Source organism: Tinamus guttatus, unplaced genomic scaffold (genome assembly GCF_059628265.1).
Source record: "Tinamus guttatus ecotype Peru unplaced genomic scaffold, ASM5962826v1 Tinamus_guttatus_pri_ptg000253l, whole genome shotgun sequence".
Classification (NCBI taxonomy): Eukaryota; Metazoa; Chordata; class Aves; order Tinamiformes; family Tinamidae; genus Tinamus; species Tinamus guttatus.
This window is the reverse complement of record NW_028288787.1, coordinates 195,143-216,328: the sequence shown is the minus strand read 5'-3', so window position 1 is coordinate 216,328 and position 21,186 is coordinate 195,143. Positions and strand designations below refer to the sequence as shown.

At 42.0% G+C, this 21,186-nt stretch overlaps 1 protein-coding gene across 1 annotated transcript in view; it reads left to right on the top strand.

The window, feature by feature from the left end:
• Positions 1-19,740, top strand: part of LOC104577977 (phospholipid-transporting ATPase ID) — a 68,458-nt gene extending 48,718 nt beyond the window's left edge. Inside the window, exons 15-28 of the mRNA XM_088526707.1 lie at positions 740-905; positions 1,658-1,846; positions 2,670-2,785; positions 3,764-3,928; positions 6,073-6,184; positions 7,409-7,514; positions 8,301-8,448; positions 10,959-11,142; positions 12,963-13,186; positions 13,525-13,608; positions 14,494-14,739; positions 15,652-15,790; positions 17,539-17,669; positions 18,935-19,740. Of these exons, the coding sequence (XP_088382833.1) occupies positions 740-905; positions 1,658-1,846; positions 2,670-2,785; positions 3,764-3,928; positions 6,073-6,184; positions 7,409-7,514; positions 8,301-8,448; positions 10,959-11,142; positions 12,963-13,186; positions 13,525-13,608; positions 14,494-14,739; positions 15,652-15,790; positions 17,539-17,669; positions 18,935-19,156 (2,232 nt within the window). The 3' untranslated portion in view covers positions 19,157-19,740. The remainder of the gene's footprint in view (positions 1-739; positions 906-1,657; positions 1,847-2,669; positions 2,786-3,763; positions 3,929-6,072; positions 6,185-7,408; positions 7,515-8,300; positions 8,449-10,958; positions 11,143-12,962; positions 13,187-13,524; positions 13,609-14,493; positions 14,740-15,651; positions 15,791-17,538; positions 17,670-18,934) is intronic.
• Positions 19,741-21,186: the final 1,446 nt, after the last annotated feature.

Sequence of the window (21,186 nt, the reverse complement as noted above, 5' to 3'; positions counted from 1 at the left end):
AGAAGCAGAGGGGCCGTGATCTTTTGGTAAGTGCTGAATGTCAGCTTGCACAGCTCAAAATCATGACTCCCATCCTGGAAACTCTGAACTCGCCAGCGATGGGGTGGGAGTCTGAACCGTCCTGGGCAGGCTCAGCCCAGTACATTCCTGCATGACACATCATACTTTGAACTTCTGGCTCTCCTTCTTCTACACCGCAATCTGATTGGAACTCCTTGTTTGAGGCAAAAAGGGCTGCGCCTGTGGAGTTGAAGCTTTACATCACTTGTCTGCCATCCTTTTCCATATCTTTTTTTTTTCTTGCTGTGAGAGGATAAGGTGGGGAACACTGCCTTTTGAATTATTTTAAATTGGGCCTCTACATTCTCCTGTTGCTGACAAACATTGAAATTGGAGCAAAATGGCTCCAAACAGGCATGTGTTGTGAAGAGAGGCATTTCTGCAGTACAGAAGTCCTTTAGTGAGCTGCTCGTGGGAGCATTTGTTTAGTACATGAAGTATCTTTAGCTAATCAGGTTATCAGTCAGAGTACTGCTTTGAAAGGAACCTCAAGTGCCTGTGCTGTTCTGTGATGCTTATACAGCTTCCCATTTATTCACGTTCATTATTCTGTGTTGTGAATAATGCTATAAGAGCTGGATTTTTGTAAAAGTAAGAAAGAGAGGGGGCCATGGTGGGTGGTCACTGGCATACACAGATGTGAGACTTTACAGATAATGCTGAACAATATTTTTTGCAGAACACAGAGAAGGTTGATTTCTCATACAACCAGTTAGCCGACCCAAAGTTTGTCTTCTATGACCACAGCCTGGTTGAAGCAGTGAAGCTGAATGATGACGCCACGCACAGATTCTTCCGGCTGCTCTCACTTTGTCATACAGTGATGCCAGAAGAGAAGGAGGAAGGTGAGGACTGTTGAAGGCACCAGACTGAGTGGCTGATGTCCACCCTGCATCACAATATGTCCTTTCTCCACAGAAGCTGTTACTGGTCCTTTTGACTCCCTGGTGATTTTCTGTAGAATATGGCTGCATGCAAATCTGTGTCTTCAGAGGTCCCAGTGACCCACTCCCCATGTGTTCCTGTGGTGGAATGATACTAATGCAACTGCCCTCACCACAGCTTCCCCAAGAAGATGGTAGATGCTTTACCTCACTCTGCCTTTACTTTGCACCACTTGGTATAACGAATAATGCATATGGCACATACCCACTGGGAACTCATTACCTCTTCTTATTCAGTGTTCCTGCAAGTACTGGGTCTGTTTGTTAGGATGAAGTTCCATCTTTCCTGGTGCTTTAAAGGCTAGAACCATTAATACATGTAAGTTCAAAATACTGATGAGAAAAACAAATGCGGGTTTAACCAAAAGTTGGTAACCCAAGGAAATTGCCCTCCCACTGAGATCTGTTGGACTCTGAAGAAAGTGATAAAGGCTCTAAAAATAAGCTAGGATCTCTTTTCCACTGCCCTGGAGAATAGGGTGCATGGAACTGTATGGAGAGTTGTGATCACAAGGTGCTTTTTAGTGCTGCTACTTTGCATAGACAGGAGAGCAGATGGCTAACTGCTGTGGAGATTCTTGGGTCTTGTATTTGTTTAGCCTCAGGAGCAAGGCAGAAATGATGTAAGTTTTTTCTTTTTCATTGCATGCCAGGTAACTTGGTGTATCAGGCCCAATCTCCTGATGAGGGAGCCCTTGTGACTGCTGCCAGAAACTTTGGATTTGTTTTTCGGGCTCGTACACCAGAGACCATCACAGTGGTGGAAATGGGAGAAACAAAAACCTACAAGCTGCTGGCTATTCTTGATTTCAACAATGTGCGCAAACGAATGTCTGTTATTGGTATGTCCCCCTCATTCCCTTCTTTCCTTCCTGACTTTTTATGCTCTCAAGTTTTGCCCTTGTTCTGCTTTGATGCCTTTCTCAAGAACAACCCCTTTGTATCACTTTCTGGTTAACATTTACTTGTGACTGTTTGAGCTGGGCATCCCCAACTGTTCAGTGACACAGCAACAGTGCTAGATAACCTGAGTAGGTGGAAGGCATCTTCACAGCTGCTCTGCAATGATGGAGCAGCTTTCTGAAGACACTAGGCTTTCTTCTCATCTCACCTCCTTCATAACAAAGCAGGAACCTGTTTCCTTCCAGTCAGCTTCAAAATTACCAGCAAAAGCTGAGGAAATGGGAATTGAGAAAGCAAAGCCAAGCAGAGATATCCAATTCCAACTAAGGGAGATGGAGCAACAATTCGAGAAACCTATTGTAGTCTTTATTAATCTTGAAATGTCCTCAGATACTTTAGGGCCTGGGATGGCATAACTGTTAAGGGAGAGTGGCAGTATCATTACTGGCAGCAGGACTGCTTCTCTGAAAACACACAGTTTTTGTCTTTCGAACATAACATGTCCTTCTTGAGATGCTGTCTGTAGGAACCACATAGTCTAACAGAGCATCTGCTCAGATCAGAGTAGTCTGGAAACTGTTGTCTATGCTGCTACCACTAGCACCGAGGGTAGTTACATTAGCTTTTGTTCTAAGCAAAGTTTATCTCAATTTGTGGCAATTTGCCAATGCACATTCAGAGTAAGGATGTCTCTAAAACTTTTCTTTGATTACATGCAAGTGCTATGAGTACTGATTATCTTATTATTTATGTTGCTTTTAGTGCGGAGTCCAGAAGGTGACTTGACTTTGTACTGCAAGGGAGCTGACACCATTCTTTATGAATTGCTTCATTCATCCTGTGATTCTCTCAAAGAGGAGACAACAGAACATCTGAATGTAAGTGCTTCCCTCTGCAGAGCCACGACTCCACATTTGATGGTTCCCTTTTGTGCATGTATTCAAACCTCTATCATGCCCTTCTCCGTTCTGGAGATGCAGTTTGCTTTTAGAAGAAAAGCAAAACTCAAAAGCAGTCCCAAACACCATATTTGGGTTATTATTTTTCATGGGAGTTTTCAAACCTTACATTGTTGATGGTGCACACTGTGAAGTAGTTACACAAGTGGGTGCTATTTACTCCCTTGTGAGTTGGTACAAAGCACAAGGTAATGGTAGGCCTGGATGGAGAGCTTGTAATGGTACAAACATCTCTGCCCTTTTGCCTTGAGGGAGTCAAGAGACTTGATGATGAAGGAGGGGGCTGAGCACGGGGAAAATGTCCATGTCCCTGGTTCCTTATGCAACTATTCTTTCAGAGCCCACAAGGAGAGAGAAATTTTATCTTCTATTATAGAAAGGAGGAAATAAGAGTTCTCTGTTACCCACCAAGCACTGAGATTCATATCTCCAGTTAAGCATATTCAGAAAGGGTACTTACAAGGACTTGCTATCGTGACTCATGGTACTCATGCTAAACAAGCACTTGGACCAGCATTTGCACCTATGAACACTGCTCAATTTCAATTCAAGACTGCACTCAGTGTGTGTTATTCTCTTTCTTTTTTCTGAATCTGCTGTTGAGAAATATCAACAAGGGAAAAGACTTGTTTTGTTAATGTAAAGCTTTGGAGTGAAAACATACGAAATCCCTTTTGAATTTGGTGTCTGTAAGAACAGCAACTGTCAGTTATAAAGTGATGTAGAACTAGTTATTAAAAATACCCTCAAGTTTGTGGGGTGATTTTTCACCTTACCTTTGTAGACTTTAGGTAAGAAGTTTGAAAGAAAATGGGCATTTGTAAAAAGAGTTCTTGGTAACCCTGAATGAGGAGACTGTTCTTCTTTGACCTCTTTTGCCTCACAACTGTCTCACAGGAATTCGCTGGTGAAGGTTTGAGAACACTTGTTGTGGCCTATAAAAACTTGGATGAAAAATACTTTCAGGACTGGATCAGGCGTCACCATGTTGCAAGCACTGCCTTGGAAGGAAGGGAAGATAAATTGTCCGAGTTGTATGAAGAGATTGAGAAAGATTTAATGGTTGGTATTTCATGGAATCTGGGCCAAGCTCTGGGGGAGGTGGCAAGGATAGCAGTTCATCAATAAACAGCTCAGTATGACTTCAGTAAACATTTTTCTGCAAACAGGCTGGTAGATTACGTGCCTGGAGTGCTTTGGAACAAGGCAGTCCTGAGTTTTCACTGGCATCTCTGTGAGGAGCCTGTGACTGGGGTGTCAGACATCAGCGCATGGGAACAGTTTTATTTTAACTCACAAGGGTATCAGAGTAGCTTTCTATGATGAAGCAGCATACCAGAGAGTAAGGGAAATGACAGAGACGCAAATATTTCGTAGCTATCCTTTGTACATGCAAATGGCTGATGTATTTATTCTTCTGTCTTTGAAATGGCAGGCAGTGAATAATCCCCAGGTCCTCCTCCATTTCAAAGAGTGTTGTCTTTGTTCCTGCAGCCCTAGGCAAGATGGAGGATGATGTCCATGAAGTTTTTTGTGTCAGTTTGAAATCGGACTAAGCTGTAATCTTGAAGTCATTCTTTTCTCCATGAACATTACTACAGTTTTTGGAATGCCACAGGGTTGCCTGTGTTTCGGAACCATGAATAATGAATGAAAAGGACAAGATGTAGACAAGATGTATGGGATCTGAGGGGAAGTAGTTCAGCTTTTGCACACAAAGCGGTGCTCTCCTGAAATCTTGGAAACCCTGGGAGCTGTACTGTTGCCCCTTCCATTAGCTGTACGTTCAGGGCCTGTGCAGAAGTATGAGCCAGAAGTGGCCAACCTTTGGAGACAAGTGGGAATTGCATAGTACGTAGGACAAAGCCTGCTGCCCTCCTCGGTCTCAGTACAGCGATGGAAAGTGCAAGTTGTCCAGAGAATACACACAAATACCTTATATGTTATGTTCAAAGTGTGAAAGACATGGAGATTTGGGGGGTTAAGGAGCCACCTGCTTTGCAAGACAGGACTATGAAGCTCATGGTTTGAGTTCAGAAGAGGTCATGGGCTTGCAGTGTGATTCAGGAGAGTGCTTCTGTTTGCATTGCATTAGATTCTGTTTGCATTCTCTGTACCCTGTACAAGAATGGCTTTGCTTTCGGAAGGTGCTGCAGGAAGGGACAGTGAGTGGGTGTAGAAAGCCTGACTTGTAGCAGAGAATGGGTTTAAAGAACAGTGTCAGGAAGAAAGTTGCAGGGTTTGATGCATGTGTAGAGAACTGCCAAGTATCACAGTCTAGTTGACAGTAAGAATAGGAGTCCCTGAGTTTAATCCTAGGAATCTTTAGAAGAAGTTAGGAGATAAAGGCAGCATGATGGAACAGGGATTAAATGATTATGTGATGAGCCTTGAATAACACAAAAATACAATTTAACATTGACTCTCCGAAGAAATAAGGAAGAGCCACAGTATGGAAGGGAGCATGCTCATTTCTCCAACTGTTCTTATACCAAGGCATTTGCAGACAGGCAAAGGCCTGGCATAACTCGTAGCATCCCTGTCCGTGTTCTCAGAGCCCACTCACAGATACAACAGTGCTATTGTGTTTTTCTGCAGCTCCAGAAAGACGATATCTGTGGAGCATATAAACCCTCATTCTGTGTTCCTGAGCATATTAGACGTGTGTCCATCTTTGGGCTTCTAACCCAGACTCATAGGGCTGCCAGGGATGAGCAGGTGATCCCAGGAGGTGGTTTGTGTGCTAAAAGCATTTAAGCTTTTGGAAGCTGGCCCATGGACAACTGATGTACATAGTGGATTATGAAGCTTTGAGATCCCAGATTGAAAGCCCAGAAGGGCTTTGAGTTTGAATTTAGAGAAGTTCCCTCAGAGTTGTTGTGTGCATTAATAACACTTTTAATCAGATGAATTATGAACATCTCAGGAAGCCAAAAAAGGACCTCAGCATGAAAGCCAAATGCTGAATTTAGTCCTCCAACAGCAGGAGGTAGGTGGTGGCAGATGCTGCCTAAACCTGAGCTAGCAGCCAGAGCCTCATGTCCTTTTCAGAATAGGTTAAAGCCAGCAAATGTCTCCAAATGCAGAAAAAGCAATAATTGTATCATAATGAAAGTTTGTGTATTGCTTGAGTAATTGCATGAAGGTCTGGTGTTCTTCATTTGCTAGTGATGGGAAGACTTACAGGTTCCCCATTTCCTGCTAAGCTTCTAGGTGCCACAGCGATTGAGGACAAGTTACAAGACGGAGTCCCACAGACGATTGAGACGCTTGCCAAAGCCAGCATTAAGATATGGGTTCTCACTGGAGACAAGCAAGGTAAAGAGGATACATTTTTGGATGTCTTTCTTCTCGTCCATTGGTGGGATGCTTCTGATAAGGCCCACATTCTGATTCTTTCTCCTTTTAAAAATGGCACAGAGGATAGTCTTACAGGGCTTTGCTTCATTATTACCTAGGTAAAACTCCAGTTAATTGGAATTGGACCAAATAACTTTAGGTAGTAGCTTTTCTTCATTCTTTTCCTAAGACTGGAGATTGTATGAGTATAGCATTCCTTGCCTTTGGAATCAGAGGCAGAGAGGATGCTGTAATACACAAACGAAAAAAAAAAAGAAAAAAAAAAACAGGAAGCAATGTTCCACATATTCTTCCCCATTACAAGAAAGAAGAGGTATCACTTTAGTAGAGTAACCTGATCTGATGAAAAAGGCTGGAAAAACCTAGTCTTGCTTCTGAGGAACTGGGATATGGGCTAATGCTAGTGTTGATGTTAGAGTTAGTGCTAGGACTAGTTTAAATCTGGTGCTGGGATTAATGATCCAGAATGAAAATGGATGAACATAGGCTTCTGAAGAAAGCATTAAGTTGGAAGGAATTCTGAATAGAATCCAGAGAATTTGAGGAATAAATGATAACTTTGCTAAAACAATGGTATTGCAAAGAGGACAAAACTGTTTGCAGATCGTTTTATCCAAGAAATAAGTAAAGAATTTTTGAGAAAGATCAAGTGTTTCATTTTGGGAACAAAATAGTTTTGCTTATGAAATGCCAAAACACTGATTATCAGGATTTTCTAAACAAAAATTCTTTATATTCTTCTTCAGAACTTATGTTTTTTTGGGGGCGGATGGGGAGAGGAGGGGAGGGGGGAGTTTGAGGATAGGGAAAGACCGACCTAAATTTCAACAAAGGAAAAAGAAAAGATTTTTTAAAAGTGAAATAACCTGAAAAAAAAATGAATCAAAATATTTTGGATGATCCAATAGTGTTGCCTTGGTGGATGTTGTAAGTTTTATTGCTTTGGTAGAAATCCTTTTTTCTTTTTCTTTTTTTTTTTTCCTGTGGTCTCACAAATTAGTGGAGATTTGCCACTGTGTTCGGGTGACTTTCCTGGCCCACTTAAACTGTTGGCTCTGAAAGGTTCAAGGCTGTCTTGGATGAGAAGGAGAATTTTTCTCATGTATTTAAAAAGGCCACAGAGCTTGTTGGATGAATTCAGGGCTGCTAAGCCAGCTTATCTTCCTGATTTATCTTTCCCAGAAACGGCAGTGAATATTGGTTACTCCTGTAACTTGCTGAATGATGACATGACAGATGTTTTCATTATTGAAGGCAGCACATCTGATGACGTACTTAATGAACTCAGGTAAGTGACCGAAATGCCCAGCTCCATTGCTGTGCCCTGACGTTGGAATGAAGCACCTCTGTAATACTGAATCTTTCCTGCATGCTTTACCTGGTGCAGCTCACTGCAGGCACCTTGGCTAAGGGTTAGCTGACTGGCTGAATAATCCAGCAGCCAGCTGAACATGGTGCAGAAATCTCCTACAAGGAGAAACTCTGACAATTCTTAATCCAAGAGGGTAAGTTTACATAGCTGAGTAAGGAAGCAGACTCAGATGCAGTGACATTGGAAGGTGATCTGGAATCACAAAGTTTTTGACTCGATGCCTGACCTGTGAAGTTTCTCCACTGCTTTTGCAGTTCATCCATATTGTGGTTCTTTCCTTGACAATGTTCTGCTTTTAGCACTATCTAGAAATCTTTCCTGCTCCTGAAGTCTGCTCAGGAGACACCAGTCCTTAGGTGTGGGGGAAAATGGGGAAGTCAGGTCCTTTTCTTTTGAAGAAAGTAGTTGCCAGATAGCATGTACAGAAAGTTGGGATAGCTTTTGGGATAAAGTCCTTCACTTAGGTGATTTTGTTAGACTTTTAGTCAGTCCACATTTAGCACACACTTATTAGAGTTTTGGAAGCACTTCGGTGAACTGCATGAACAATAGCAGCTAATCCAGCATGTTGTAGTGGTGATACAGGAAAGGCTGTACTAAACTAACAAAAGGAAGAGAAACATTTTTATTTTCGTAAGGTTGATTGAATAAAATATGTATATTTACAAACTTTTAATTATTATTCTGGGTGTTCCTTTTTAGGAATGCAAGGAAAAAGATGAAACCAGAGTCCTTTCTGGACACGGATGAAATTAACATTCAGTTTGCAAAATCTTCAAACAAAGCAAAGCTTCTACCTGATGAACAAGCAAATGGGGTTTACGGTCTTGTTATCAATGGCCATAGCCTGGTAAGGAAGTCCTGTTAGGACTGAGTTCTCATAAGAACTTAATATAATATAATAAGTACTTAATATAATAAAGAAGGGGAGTAGGACTGAGGATAAACAAGGGAAGTAGGTCTGAGGGTAAAAAGGCAGGTTAGGAGTGATAAAATTATCAGAATCTTATACGTTATTGAAAGTCTTAGAGGTTACGAAGAAATGCCCTTAATTTGCTTTACATTTGTCCAAAATGTTTTCAATATTTTTGAGAAATATTATTGATAGGAGGTAGAATTATTGTGGGTAATGCAATCGGAAGGTAAACATGGTCCTTGCTTAGGACATCTCTTGCAGTATTTGAGAGCTGTTGCTGTCCCCACTTCATAGCAAGGTTATTTCTGTCACTACCATCTGGATAACTGTCTTCAAGGTCTGTCTAAACATGGTTTTCCTTGCGAGCAGGACCCCACCCTGGTGCTTTCACCTCCCTTTTTATTCCCTCTTGTTCTCCTCCCACTGCTTTTCAATGCATTTTTCTCAATTCATCAATCACTGCTTTTCAATGTATTTTTCTCATTCCATCAGTTTATGGAATTCCTTCAGTTTATCTCAGAAAGGAAACAAAGCCGGTAGGCCCACTCCAACCATTCTGTGATCTTGTGATTCTGTAATAGGGACATACTGAAAATCTGAAAATACTTAAAAAAAAATAACCTTAGGAGTTTAGTGGGGGTTTTTGTGTGTGGGGGGGTTTTTTTTTCATTAGCTGAAGGTCTGTAATTCTTGTGAAATTATTGTCCGCAATTCAGAACCATTAGTGGTTATCTGAGAGCATAAGTCTGAAACAGGGAAAAAATGACCATGGTGTTAGCAGAACAGGAGGAGGAGTAGCGTAGCTGGATTAATTTTGTTTTCCAGACAGTTACTGGAAAAATAATCATGCTTTTATGGATGCACAAAGAAGATAACATCAGACATGTTTTTCAAGTTTGCCAAGAACATACCCTCTTAAATATATCTGTTTTCCATTAACAGTTAGGATGGATATCATATAACTTGACTAATAAATTATTTGATGCTATCTTCCACAATGTTTTTCTAAGCAAACTGAATTAATGTAATCTAGATGAAGTTGCTGTCTGGCAAATGCAGGAGACTCCTTGGAAATTATGGGTCTTGATGGCTCATTGTTGTTCTAAAACCAAATAGTTAAGTGGCATCTACAGGGGGCTATCCCACATCCATTTAATATTGAGTGTCTTAATTAACTGCTTAAAAAGAGAGGCAAGCTTTATAAATGTGCAGATAACACCAGCTTGGGAGGAATTGCAGACTTGAAGGAGTTCAAGGTTAGATTTGAAAATAATTTTGACAATGGAATGATACTTGAGAAAATAGAGAATGAAATTCAGAACAAATGCACTGCTCTTCACTTTCTTGTAATCAAGTGCACACATAAAGGGTGAGAGAGATGTGTATGTAGGAGCATCATTGGTAAAGCTGTGGTGGCTGCTGATGTCAGCACTGCAGTGACTAGCCAGGATGTTAAAAACTCAAGAAAAGGTCTCTATTGTTGAACAAGCCTGCCTGTCACTAATGGCAGGGGAGTGGGGGCTTTAGTGACTCACAGCTCGCTTTTTTAGGAAGAAATGGCCTGTGGCTTCTGAATTGCCTGCCTCTCCTCGCAGAAAGGGCAGCCCTGCTACTGTAATGGCTTAGAGGAGGAGAGAGTCACTATGTTCCTTCCATGAATGTCTACTGAGTAGACACTCAAGCACAGACTCAGGAAGCACAATCAGCAAGAAATATGAAAAGCTAACGCTGCTCCCTCCTTCGCATGCAGAGGGGAAACCAGATGCCCAAATAACAACACACTTCCAGAATAGAAATAACAGACTGACTGAATGAAAAGGTCAGCACTCAGAACAAAGTCGTGTTCTGTCTGGTTTTGTGTTTTGCTTTCTCATGCCTACCTGAGCATAACTTTTTCCATTTTTTTTTTAAATTAATACTCCCAAGTTGAAATCTATTCTATTTATAACACAGATCTGTCAGAGCTTAAAAAATAAACCGGGAAGGATGAGCAGGAGTTCACTTGCACGGAGATACGCAAGCTAGCTCAGGTCTGTGTTAATGCACTGTTCCTGTTGTTTGACAGTTGTGCTGCACTGTCAGGATACATTAGCCAGAGTAAGTGACATGTTAATATGGCTTTGATGCTTCCAAGACCGAAACTGGTGTATTCTGCTTGGCATTTTATTGTGCAGCATGGACATGACCTTTGACCAAAAGGCTGAGTTCAGCTGAGGTCACCTTTAGTGAAGAGATGAGATAGGCATTTTTGGTGGGAGAAACACTTGCTGTAGCATTGAAAATACCAGCTCAGCTCTCGCAAACTTTCAGGCATCCCATCCCATTCCTTCCTTATGCTGAATAAAAGAACTGGTTTAGTTCTTATTTTCTTCTCACTGTTTCTGCTTTGTAAGGCTGTGAGTTGCTGCTCAAGGCTGTGAGCTGTCCTCATCTTTGCTCCTCAGGCCTATGCACTGGAAGGGAATCTGGAGCTGGAGCTGGTGAGAACAGCCTGCATGTGCAAAGTGGTGATCTGCTGCCGGGTGACTCCCCTGCAGAAGGCCCAGGTAGTGGAGCTGGTGAAGAAGTACAAGAAGGCTGTGACCCTGGCGATCGGAGATGGAGCCAACGATGTCAGCATGATCAAAAGTGAGTAACAGCACTGTGTCCTGCTGATGGCCAGCATGCTCTGGCAAACGGATGGGCTGCTGTGCTGCCATTACCTGCAATGCGAAATGGGCCGGAGCAGCACTTTGCAGAAATGCTTATCTGAGTGGCTTCTGGATATTCCCCTTGGTGGAATCACGGTGGCTGGGTCCAAATTTTTGGAGGTTTCTGCAGAGCAGTGTCACTTTGGACCCCTTGTGTCTTCCATCAAGTGTACATAAGACTGGTGCTCTAGTGACTCTGCTCCTGCCAACAGACTCAGGAAACTAGGACTGCATTTATTATTTCTTCATTTCTATCCACTGATCTTTCAAGCTGTTTTGTTTACAGCTTTGTTACTGGGAGATAATGCTAAAACCTGTCAATATTGAGCCAGCATGGGCACTTTACTAGACTTGATAGAATAGGAAGCTAAACTGCTACGTTCCTGCCCGCAAGGAAACTCCTCAGCCCTTATGTCCTGTGCCGATACACAAGGATTCCAATTTGTCAGCACCCAGGTGGTGTCGGATTGACCTTCCTCTTCTCAGATTTATATCCACCGGTTCTGTCACTCCATGGCTCCCTGAGGTCTGGTATCTCTCACTTCTTGCCTCCCGTGTAGAAAAAAAGGCTGTAGGAGCTGTGATGTGTCTACCTATGTTTGTGTGGCTACTATCATAGTGGAAATGTGAAGAATAAACAAATTTATTCCAGAGAGATGGCCTATCAGCAATGCAAAAGGAAAATCTTTGTGCTTGTAAATATTCTGTATAATGTTATATAATTTTTAATGAACTTTTAACACTTCCATGTGGCCTGAGGCTACTTGTCATTTTGCTCCTTTGTATTGCAGTAAACAGGCCTCTACCCTATTTGTACTTCAGTATCATTTAGTGCTACATTACCTCAATGAACTTATGAAAAAAAAATCCCTTAACTAGATATAATTAAATTAAGATTATTCAGAAGGGCCTATTACTAATCTTCCTCGTGTTAATTTGTAAAAATTGATTAACTGGAGCCTTTTAATTAAGAAAGCAAAGGCTAAGTAGGAGGCTTCGAGGGAGATAAGTCAGGCAGCCAGTCAAGAAAGGATAAGAAAAGCAAGTTAAAATATACAAGATAATTAGAAATGAACCTCGCCACTACAAGAGGGTTGGGACTTTGGGATTTTATCAGCTCACTGTTCCATGGAAACCTCTCAATCTATGCACCCTCCAGCCATCAAGATTGTTCTCATTAGTTAAAGCTGTATAATTAGCTGTCACATTAAGCTTATGTCCATGTTTAATAAATCCAAGTTACTTTTAAGAGAGACGTGACTGCTCTGTTTAATTATTTCATTGAACTGATAAGGCCCAGAAAATATAAAATGATTACAGTCTGCACTCTAGGAATCTGTAATGAGTTTGTTGGTTTGGGGCAATGTTTTAGGGCAGCTAAAAGAACATGCATACATATAACAGAAGTCACATCTCAATAGAAATTAAAGACATTTCTTCATAGCAACAGTGATGTTCTGTGCCATTGATAAACATTAAGAATGAAAACATGTATTGTCGCCGAGGGTGTAATTCCATTCAAATAACATAAGCCCAGTTATTGTAAATCTATCACCATAGCAAAAATTGTGCTGATGCTCATGAAAAAATAGTTTTTCCAAATCTTCTTTTTTTTTTTTTTTCATAAATAGCTTCACGTTTGACTTTTTTCTGTGCAGGATAGGAGGGAATCAACAGAGTGTCCCAGTGTGGAGAGCATTAACTGCAGTTATCAAAGCTCTGAATGTAATGACATGGCTAATACTCTTCTTGTTGCAGCTGCCCACATTGGGGTTGGCATCAGTGGCCAGGAGGGGATGCAGGCGGTCTTGTCCAGTGACTTCTCCTTTGCGCAGTTCCGTTACCTCCAGCGCCTGCTCTTGGTCCATGGCCGGTGGTCTTACATCCGCATGTGCAAGTTCCTCAAATACTTCTTCTATAAGAATTTTGCCTTCACATTAGTGCATTTCTGGTATGGCTTCTTCTCCGGTTTCTCAGCGCAGGTAAATCAGTTTCTGTTTCCTCATGATCATGTTTAGTGTTTTCAAGCGAAGTATGTGGAAACATTTCAGAAGTGTAAAGAAACCATTTCCTGTGCCTCATTGAGAGGTACACATCCAGTAGTGGATGCTTAGAAAGCAGAACTAGCATAAAGCTATCCTTCCCCTGCATATTCCCTCAGCTTCAAACTGTCTGCGGATGGTTGAGCTTGGCATTATGCTTTTGGTCTCGGAACTGTTTTGAACGAAATGTTCCAGCATTTCATATATGTTGTTCATGTGTTTAGGAGAGATGGAAAAGGCAGCCTTTTGCTAACTCCATGCTCTGCTTTTCTCTTTAGACTGTATATGATGAGTGGTTCATTACGCTTTACAATTTGGTATATACCTCCCTCCCGGTGCTAGGAATGAGCCTCTTTGATCAGGTATTGTTTTTATCACTATTTGGATATTTTTTATAAGGGTGCTTTGAACTGGTTCCATAAAGCAAAAGCAGCTGACCCTTTGGCTAGCTATTGTAGTAGCCCTTGAAGTAATTTCTTGCCAGTGACCACCAGTATCATAAGAAAAGGATGCACAGTATTGTGCCTTGAACTGGACAGCAGGTTTCAATGTGTGGTGGGAATTTGAGTTAGCCTGTTGACTACACTAAAAGCTGCTGTTGCAACACTCTCCTGACATAGTCATGTCCTAATAGCTCCGTTCCCTAAAGCCAGACCAGTACTTTTTAATGACCATACATAACAGTGAATGAACTAGACCTCTAAAGATCTCCTAAGGCAAGCTTTCTTTGTTCAGCCTTTTTTAGTGGAGCCCTTCCTGCAGTAATTTCATATATGCATTTTTACTTCAGATGCTATTATTGTTCAACAATACATAGAAGCAATAAAACTGCTCCTATGTGCCTTTTACAAATGAGTAGATACTTGCCACTTAAGCTCTTGCAAGGAATCTAAGTTAGAGGGCCTTGCCCATGTGTGGACCCAGTGGAGGTATTTCCTATCCGTTAGCTTCTAAGAATGTTGCAGGAGAGCAAGACATGCAGCCTACTTAAGAAGAAATGTGCCTTCATTTTTTTTGCAGCACTTGTCATTTCTTTTACAGCAGGAGAAAGATAAAATTCAATATGTAAAATATGCCTGGGTGACCTTGGGATGGGGCATGCTAGTGAGCACAGATAAGTGAATTGTGTGCAAAACCTTTTCACATGGAAGTGTGCCTTCTCAGGGGTGTGACAACATTAAGTGGCCTTGTGAGGTCAGTTGCATAGTGCCAGAAAAAGGCTCTAATCATCTCCTCTCTGCTTTCAGGATGTGGATGATCGCTGGAGTATGCTATTTCCTCAGCTCTATGTACCTGGACAGCAAAACCTCTACTTTAACAAAATAGTGTTTGTCAACTGCATGTTGCATGGGATCTACAGTTCCCTTATCCTCTTCTTTATCCCTTATGGGGCAATGTACAATACAATGAGAAGTGATGGGAAAGCTATTGCTGACTATCAATCCTTTGCGCTCATGGCCCAGACCTGCCTACTGATTGTGGTGTCCGTACAGGTAAAGCATCCCTGAAAATGCTTTTAGGAATTAGTTATTGGTTTATGAAGGCAGCATGTGGAGGAGCCACTTGAGATCCTGATAGCGTTTTGTTTGCTGCTGCAAATCTTTCTAAGAATATCTCTTGACACCAGTTTATTTTCCTCAGTTCATCCGAACAACAAATTTGAGAGTCATGAAGGATCAGAGTTACAGTAAGACAGAACATCTGCTTTGTGTAGTTCACAGTCATAGTAAAGAGAACAGTTACCTCTGAGAGAAGGACTCATATCCATTTTTCAGGGCGAGATAAAGCAGAGGATTGTCTGTCTGCTATCAGGAGTCATTTGTAAGGTCTCTGTTGTGGTGCTGCCTATCCAACCTGGTTCAGTGTGTGATGCTACAGATGAACTTGCTGGAAGTGGCTGAGATTAAGATAGTGAAAAACTCAGCTGATATTGGCAGGTTAAGAGAAACTTCTCAAAATAAAAGCTAACCTATCTCACCTCTCTAGATCATGGCCTCTACTGCCCGAGGCGTTATAGGTTCTTTCTATTTTTCAATAGCTAGATTGCAGCATGAGGTAAGGACATAAGCAATGGCTAAATGTAGTAATACTTGGCTTCAGTGTTCTTCCAGCATCATATGATCTGTGGGTGGGTATTTCTTGAGCCTTGAATTATGTCTCTGTATCTTACAGTACATAGATTTTCTAATATGGGTTCCTGGGAGAGGCCGGGAGCTTCTCTCCTGGTTATTATAGAGAGAATATGTATATAGTTTGGAAAAAGAAAGTACTGATGGCATAACAAATACCCATCTCAAGGGGTAAGGTGGGTTACAGAGTGGTGGACATGATCTCTAGCTGCGTTACGCATAGATATGCTAAATAATTGAAGCACTGACAGCAGTTCTATTGCTCCATTCTTTCAGATTGGCTTGGACACTGCTTACTGGACAGTTGTGAACCAGTTCTTCATCTGGGGCAGCCTTTCTGTTTACTTTGCCATCACCTTCACCATGTACAGTGATGGCATGTACCTGATCTTGACAGCCTCATTTCCCTTTGTTGGTAAGCCCTGTGACAAATCTCAATTGCGTTCAAAATGAGCAAACTGCTGGGATTAACTGTCAAATATTTCTAGTGTGTTCATAGGAAGAACTCCCAAAAAGGCAATAACTGCCATTTATACAAGAAATGCCATGGTATTTCTGCAGGTTGCTGGGAATGTTTATTTTGAATCCCATCCATCCATGTGGACGTGTCCCATGTTCACTTCCTTGCAAAAGCATGCACGTTCAAACAGCCACAGGAACGATCCTTTAAATAAGTCCACAGAAGTAGATTGAAAATTTTCTGTTAGCTCTTTGCTATTCTATTTCCAGATGTCCAATCCTTACAAATATTTAGCAGCATTTTGTTTGCAGAACTATGTGTGTTCTTTTCTAAATAAATTCATGTGTTGGTGTGGGAAGGCATAGAATTCCAGCAACCTTACTCTCCATAAAATCTTTCTTAAAACATGCAAAAAGTGAATAATAATAATAAAAAAATGAACCTCTCTCCTGAGACTCCTGAGATTGTGAGCAGGAGGAAGACAAAAAGTTTAATGAAGTAATGTAAATATTTTAAGTATCTGTCTATAACCAATACTTATAAAGCTTTGTTTTTAAATGCCACATCTAAAATTCCAATGTTTATTGTTTCAAATATCAAGTTGATGAGTAATCAGTGCTTTTCTTTTTGGATTTATTAAGTCATTTGTTCTGTCCACCTTCAGTACCAATGTGCTGCAGGTACTTGGCCATTTTAGAAATATCTGAGATTCAGGTCAGTTGCAAGATATTGTCCATGTGGGTGGCCAGAACCACTGTAGAGGTGGCTTTTAGTATCAAAAGTCCTGAGTGAGAGGAGGCAGAGTGTCTGTTCAGTTTTCAAAGACAGCTCGTAAGCCACTTAGCAGAGACATCTATATGTGCTGCTCTGTTGATACTGCCTAGGCCAAAGCACCCATAATGTTGAGTGCCACTTAGTAAGGTCTCACTGTGAGACCATTTCTAATGAAATTTATTCAAGTCTGCTCTCAGTTAACCCGATTGCTTTAATTTCAGCAGAGTTGTAATACAACAGAATTTGGCTTACTGTAAAGAAGACATTCAGCAACTTTACTGCCAACAACAGCATCATTAGATGCTGTAATGAGGCATCTGCAAGCAGTTTGTTCTATCCTGCATTCCTTCAGTTTTTGGAGGAGCCAAAAGCGAAAATTTTCTTTTCAAAGAATGTGTCAGTGTCATGTTACCACGTGGCAGCTGCTTTGCCAACACACCCTTTAGGCTAGTCTGTGAGTTTTGCTTTCATTAAGGACTGTGATCATATTACCTATTGGACAGTACTTCATATGCTTCAGGAAATAGTCCTGGCAAATAAGGAAGAATATTCTTTCTTTTTAACTGAAGTCTTGGCAAAAGGCTAGCAGGCTGGATTGTGGCTGAAGTAGATCTCTCAAATATTTATCTATCAACATGTTGCAGTGATTTGACTCGTTGTAATGGGACAAAGTAGTCACTCTGCCATCTTTATCTCCCTGAGCAGTGCAGTTTAGCCTGAGTGTTGTTTTCTTCTTTACTTATCTATGACAGCTATGAGGATGTTACTGTCCTCTCTGTAACAAGCTGATTTCACTGTTAGATAAAAGGGTCTAGTTTATATTTTGATGTGTTTCCTGAGTACTTTGGGAGCTCAGGGAATGGCAGATTTGAGGTGAATAAGGTGAGAGGTGTTGCTGCCGCGGTTTTAACAATGCTCTTATTTTTCAGGTACGGCTCGAAACACCCTCAGCCAACCAAATGTGTGGCTAGCCATCTTCCTCAGCATCATCCTCTGTGTGCTGCCTGTAGTTGGCTATCGTTTCCTGAAGACTCAGTTAAAGCCCACTCCCAGTGATAAAGTAAGGAGATAAGCTCATAAACTAGAAATCCTTATTGCTGCCACCAAAAGCTACTGCAAGGTCTTAGTGCAAGGGCCTGGCATTGCTTATTTTATATCCCTAGAGGTGCAAGTGCTGCCATCCTTCTGTCTCCTAGTCCCTTAAAAGGAGGATTGAGCATGTGTTTTGGCACAGTTGAAACCATCTGCGGCTGGGAGCAATGCTGAGATTATTCAGACATGGATTGGGTTGCAGTGGAGTGGGGAAGCTTCACTATTTTTATGTGAAGGTGTGGCTCAGTGGCAACGTAGGGGCATATTTCACAGTCAGCAGTGACATCTTGCTGCCATACAGCTTTTAACTTTGTAGACTGCACTCCTTCATCCCTCAGACATGCATACATGTTTGCTGGGGATTTTTTGGCCTGAGAATTTACTTTCTTGATAGCCAATAGTAATATTCCTTCACTGAAACCAGCTGCCCTCCCGTGCCCTAAAATATGAAGATGAGGCCATTAGGGCAAGGAGAGGCTGATGGAGATGGAAGGGGCAGAAGTGCCCAGCTCACTACAGCCAAGGAACTCCTGGACAAGATGAGCGTAAACACAGCTCCCCGGGCTGCCTCTCAAACAGGGATATCTGCTAAATGTTGCTGCCACCTGGTGCTTCCGTCCCCTTCCTACACCAAGCTGTGAGACAAGTATCTCTGAGCACTCAGGGGATGGCTCTTGGTCCTCAGTGGCTGCCTTGATCATCCTTGGGATGTCTGTAAATGTCCCCAGATTCACCAGTCTCATAAAAAGCCTTTATATAAGCCCACCCTCAGTGGTCTGTTTTCTAAATTAAATAAGTCAAATTTTCAATCTTTATTTATAGATCAGGCTTTCTGGACTTCTTTGAATTTCTTGTGTGTTTTTTTTGTTTGTTTTTTGTTTTTTGGGGGGGTTTTTTTGACTGAAAAGCCCGGAAAGAGCTTCAGAAAAACCCTAACTGACGTCTCACAGTGCCATGAGGAGTAACAAATGGATATCACTCTCTCCCATATCTTACACATGACATTTCCAATAATGCCTTTTGGAGTCATATTTGCTTTTCCTTTTTCTAAAGTGCTACCCTGATGCTGCAAGTTCAGTTCCTGCTCTCTGGCTCCTCCTGCTGTCCCCCTGTTTTGTCAATAATTTCCTGCTTTGGATCCATGCTTTTATTTCCCCTTCTGAGCTCCTCTTTTGCTGTGCTTATGAGTAATGATGCATTTCCCACTTGTTCAGTCTTATTTTCTGCTTTCAGGTCCTACTCAAGATCAAAGAAGCTAAGAAGAGGCCACCTCCCCCGTCACCCAAGAGGCGTCTGCGTCGGACCAGTACCCGCCGCTCTGGCTATGCCTTCTCCCATCAGCATGGCTTCGGAGCGCTCATTATGTCAGGAAGGAACATGCGGCCAAAATCACCTTTTGCTACAACAGGAACGTTCTCACCTAATAGTGACAAATACAAACACAAGGGACTGTAAAAACCAACCAAACCAAAAAACTACAAACCTAAAGGGCTGTCAGAAAAGGAGAGTGTGCTTCCTGCAAAGCACCAAGCCAGTGGCTCCTCAGAGCTCTGTTCTGTGGGCTAGCAAAGCAAGGACTTGGACCCTTCCTTTTACCCACTTGCAGTTTCCAACTGCTGCTTTTGTTCCAAAGATAAATGCTGCTCCTAGGGAAGTAAGGGAAGAGTGGGGTGGGCAGGATGAATTAAAGATGTTTTGTACTCCAGAGGGCCTCCCTGGAACAAGAGAGAGAACATGTTGTGGGAGGCTCCTTCACTCACCAAGATTGTTTATGATGACATTTTCTTTCTGCCTTTAACTACATACCTCAGAACAAAGTGAAGTCTTGGCTGAGGAACAGACAGAATTGGTGATACCTTTTTCATTTACATGCCTGCCTTGGTTTCTGTCATGAATTCATTCTGGACCATATTCCTGGGCTGACAGTATTGACCCCAGGTGTGCCTTAGGTCCAGCCATACAAACCCCCAAACCTAATCTTTGTAATATGTGTAATTTTGTATCCTTTTGACTATAGTGTGCAAAAGCACTTCAGAAAATATGAGTTGCAAATAACCTCCTTCCAAAATAATGGTTAATCTATTTTTTCAGAAGGTGGACAGTGCCACAAGCGCAACCCTCTTCCTGCATCTGCAGTATGGAGGTGCTGCAAGCTCAGAGAAATGCCTAGTTGATCAAGGCATAAGGTCTTGATAATCACAAGTCTGCCCTGTATCTGTAATGCAAATCTGCTCTTGCTGTAAATGATCATTGCCAGAGCCATCTCAGGTGTTGTAGCTGGGTACCAGCCATTTCTTTCACACTTAAAATAGCAGGGCAAAAGAATTTCAGGCTCCTATAGATCAAGCCATAACATCTAGCATGGAGGAGTCCATATCTAGGCTAGGACTCAGCTGGGAGCCTCCAGCATCAGGTGGCTTTTCTTGCCATAACAGACTGAGGCAGCATCTGTCTTCTAAGGCACCGGCTCATCTGACTCGATAGAAGTTACATAAGAAATAGTAGAGGAACAGATGCAATTTCACTGCTGGTGCAGGGTGTCCTGGCCTTTACTCTGCCAGTTCTGTTGGTCAGTGCAACAGATGAAGTGTGATCACACTTCCCCTGATGTGGTCCAGTTTCTGAGAACCCTAGCGAGGACTCAGGGGCCTCTGCAGAGTTTCTCTATGGTGGCTGATGTTTTATTCAGAAAGGTTCATGTATCAATTATCAGTTCCAGACACCCCGGCAGTGAGGAAATCCAATTTATAGATACAAAATGGAGAGTAAGGGGATAAACTTTTTAATTTTCTTTTTTTTTTCCTGTACTCAATTGTTTTTGCTGAATCCACTTCAAGTTCTTTTTTGTGTGTGTCTCACTATAAGATATTGAGTAAAGTCTTTGTCATGCCTTCCTCAATAGTCTTGTTTTTCCTGTTCTTCCGGGTACTGTCTCCCACCAGCAGCATTGCGGCGTCTGAGAAACCTCTTTCATTTCCCCCCGTTTCTGCACCCGGCAGAGCTGGCCGTTCCGACGATCCTCCCGACTCGGGAGGCAAGCACACGGGGGTCACACCAGGAAAACGAGGCAGGAGGCTCCTCCAAATCCTATCAGTCTGACTGCCAGCAGAGGGACCTAAACATAGTCAAAGACATGGTCATGTTGAGAGACTGGGGCTTGCTCGCTGATTTGTTACACAGTATGATAACATTAGCACCAGTGGGACTACTAGGTGGAAAGTCAGAATGAGAATCTGTCTTGCTAATGCCGCTGAGCTGTCTAAAAGGAGCTTTCCTTTTGTGCAGCCTTTGCTGTGAGACTTTCTCAGCTCCTTTATTGAAGTTTAGACTCTTACTGCATTTTGGATTGGGATTTTTGCACACAACCATCTGAAATTTATTGACAGTTCTCTGCCTTGAGTCTCTGAGCTATCAGTGGAGGCAATATGTCATGGCAACAGTCCAGACATGTCCCTGTTTCATCTGGTCTGCATATAACACCTTAC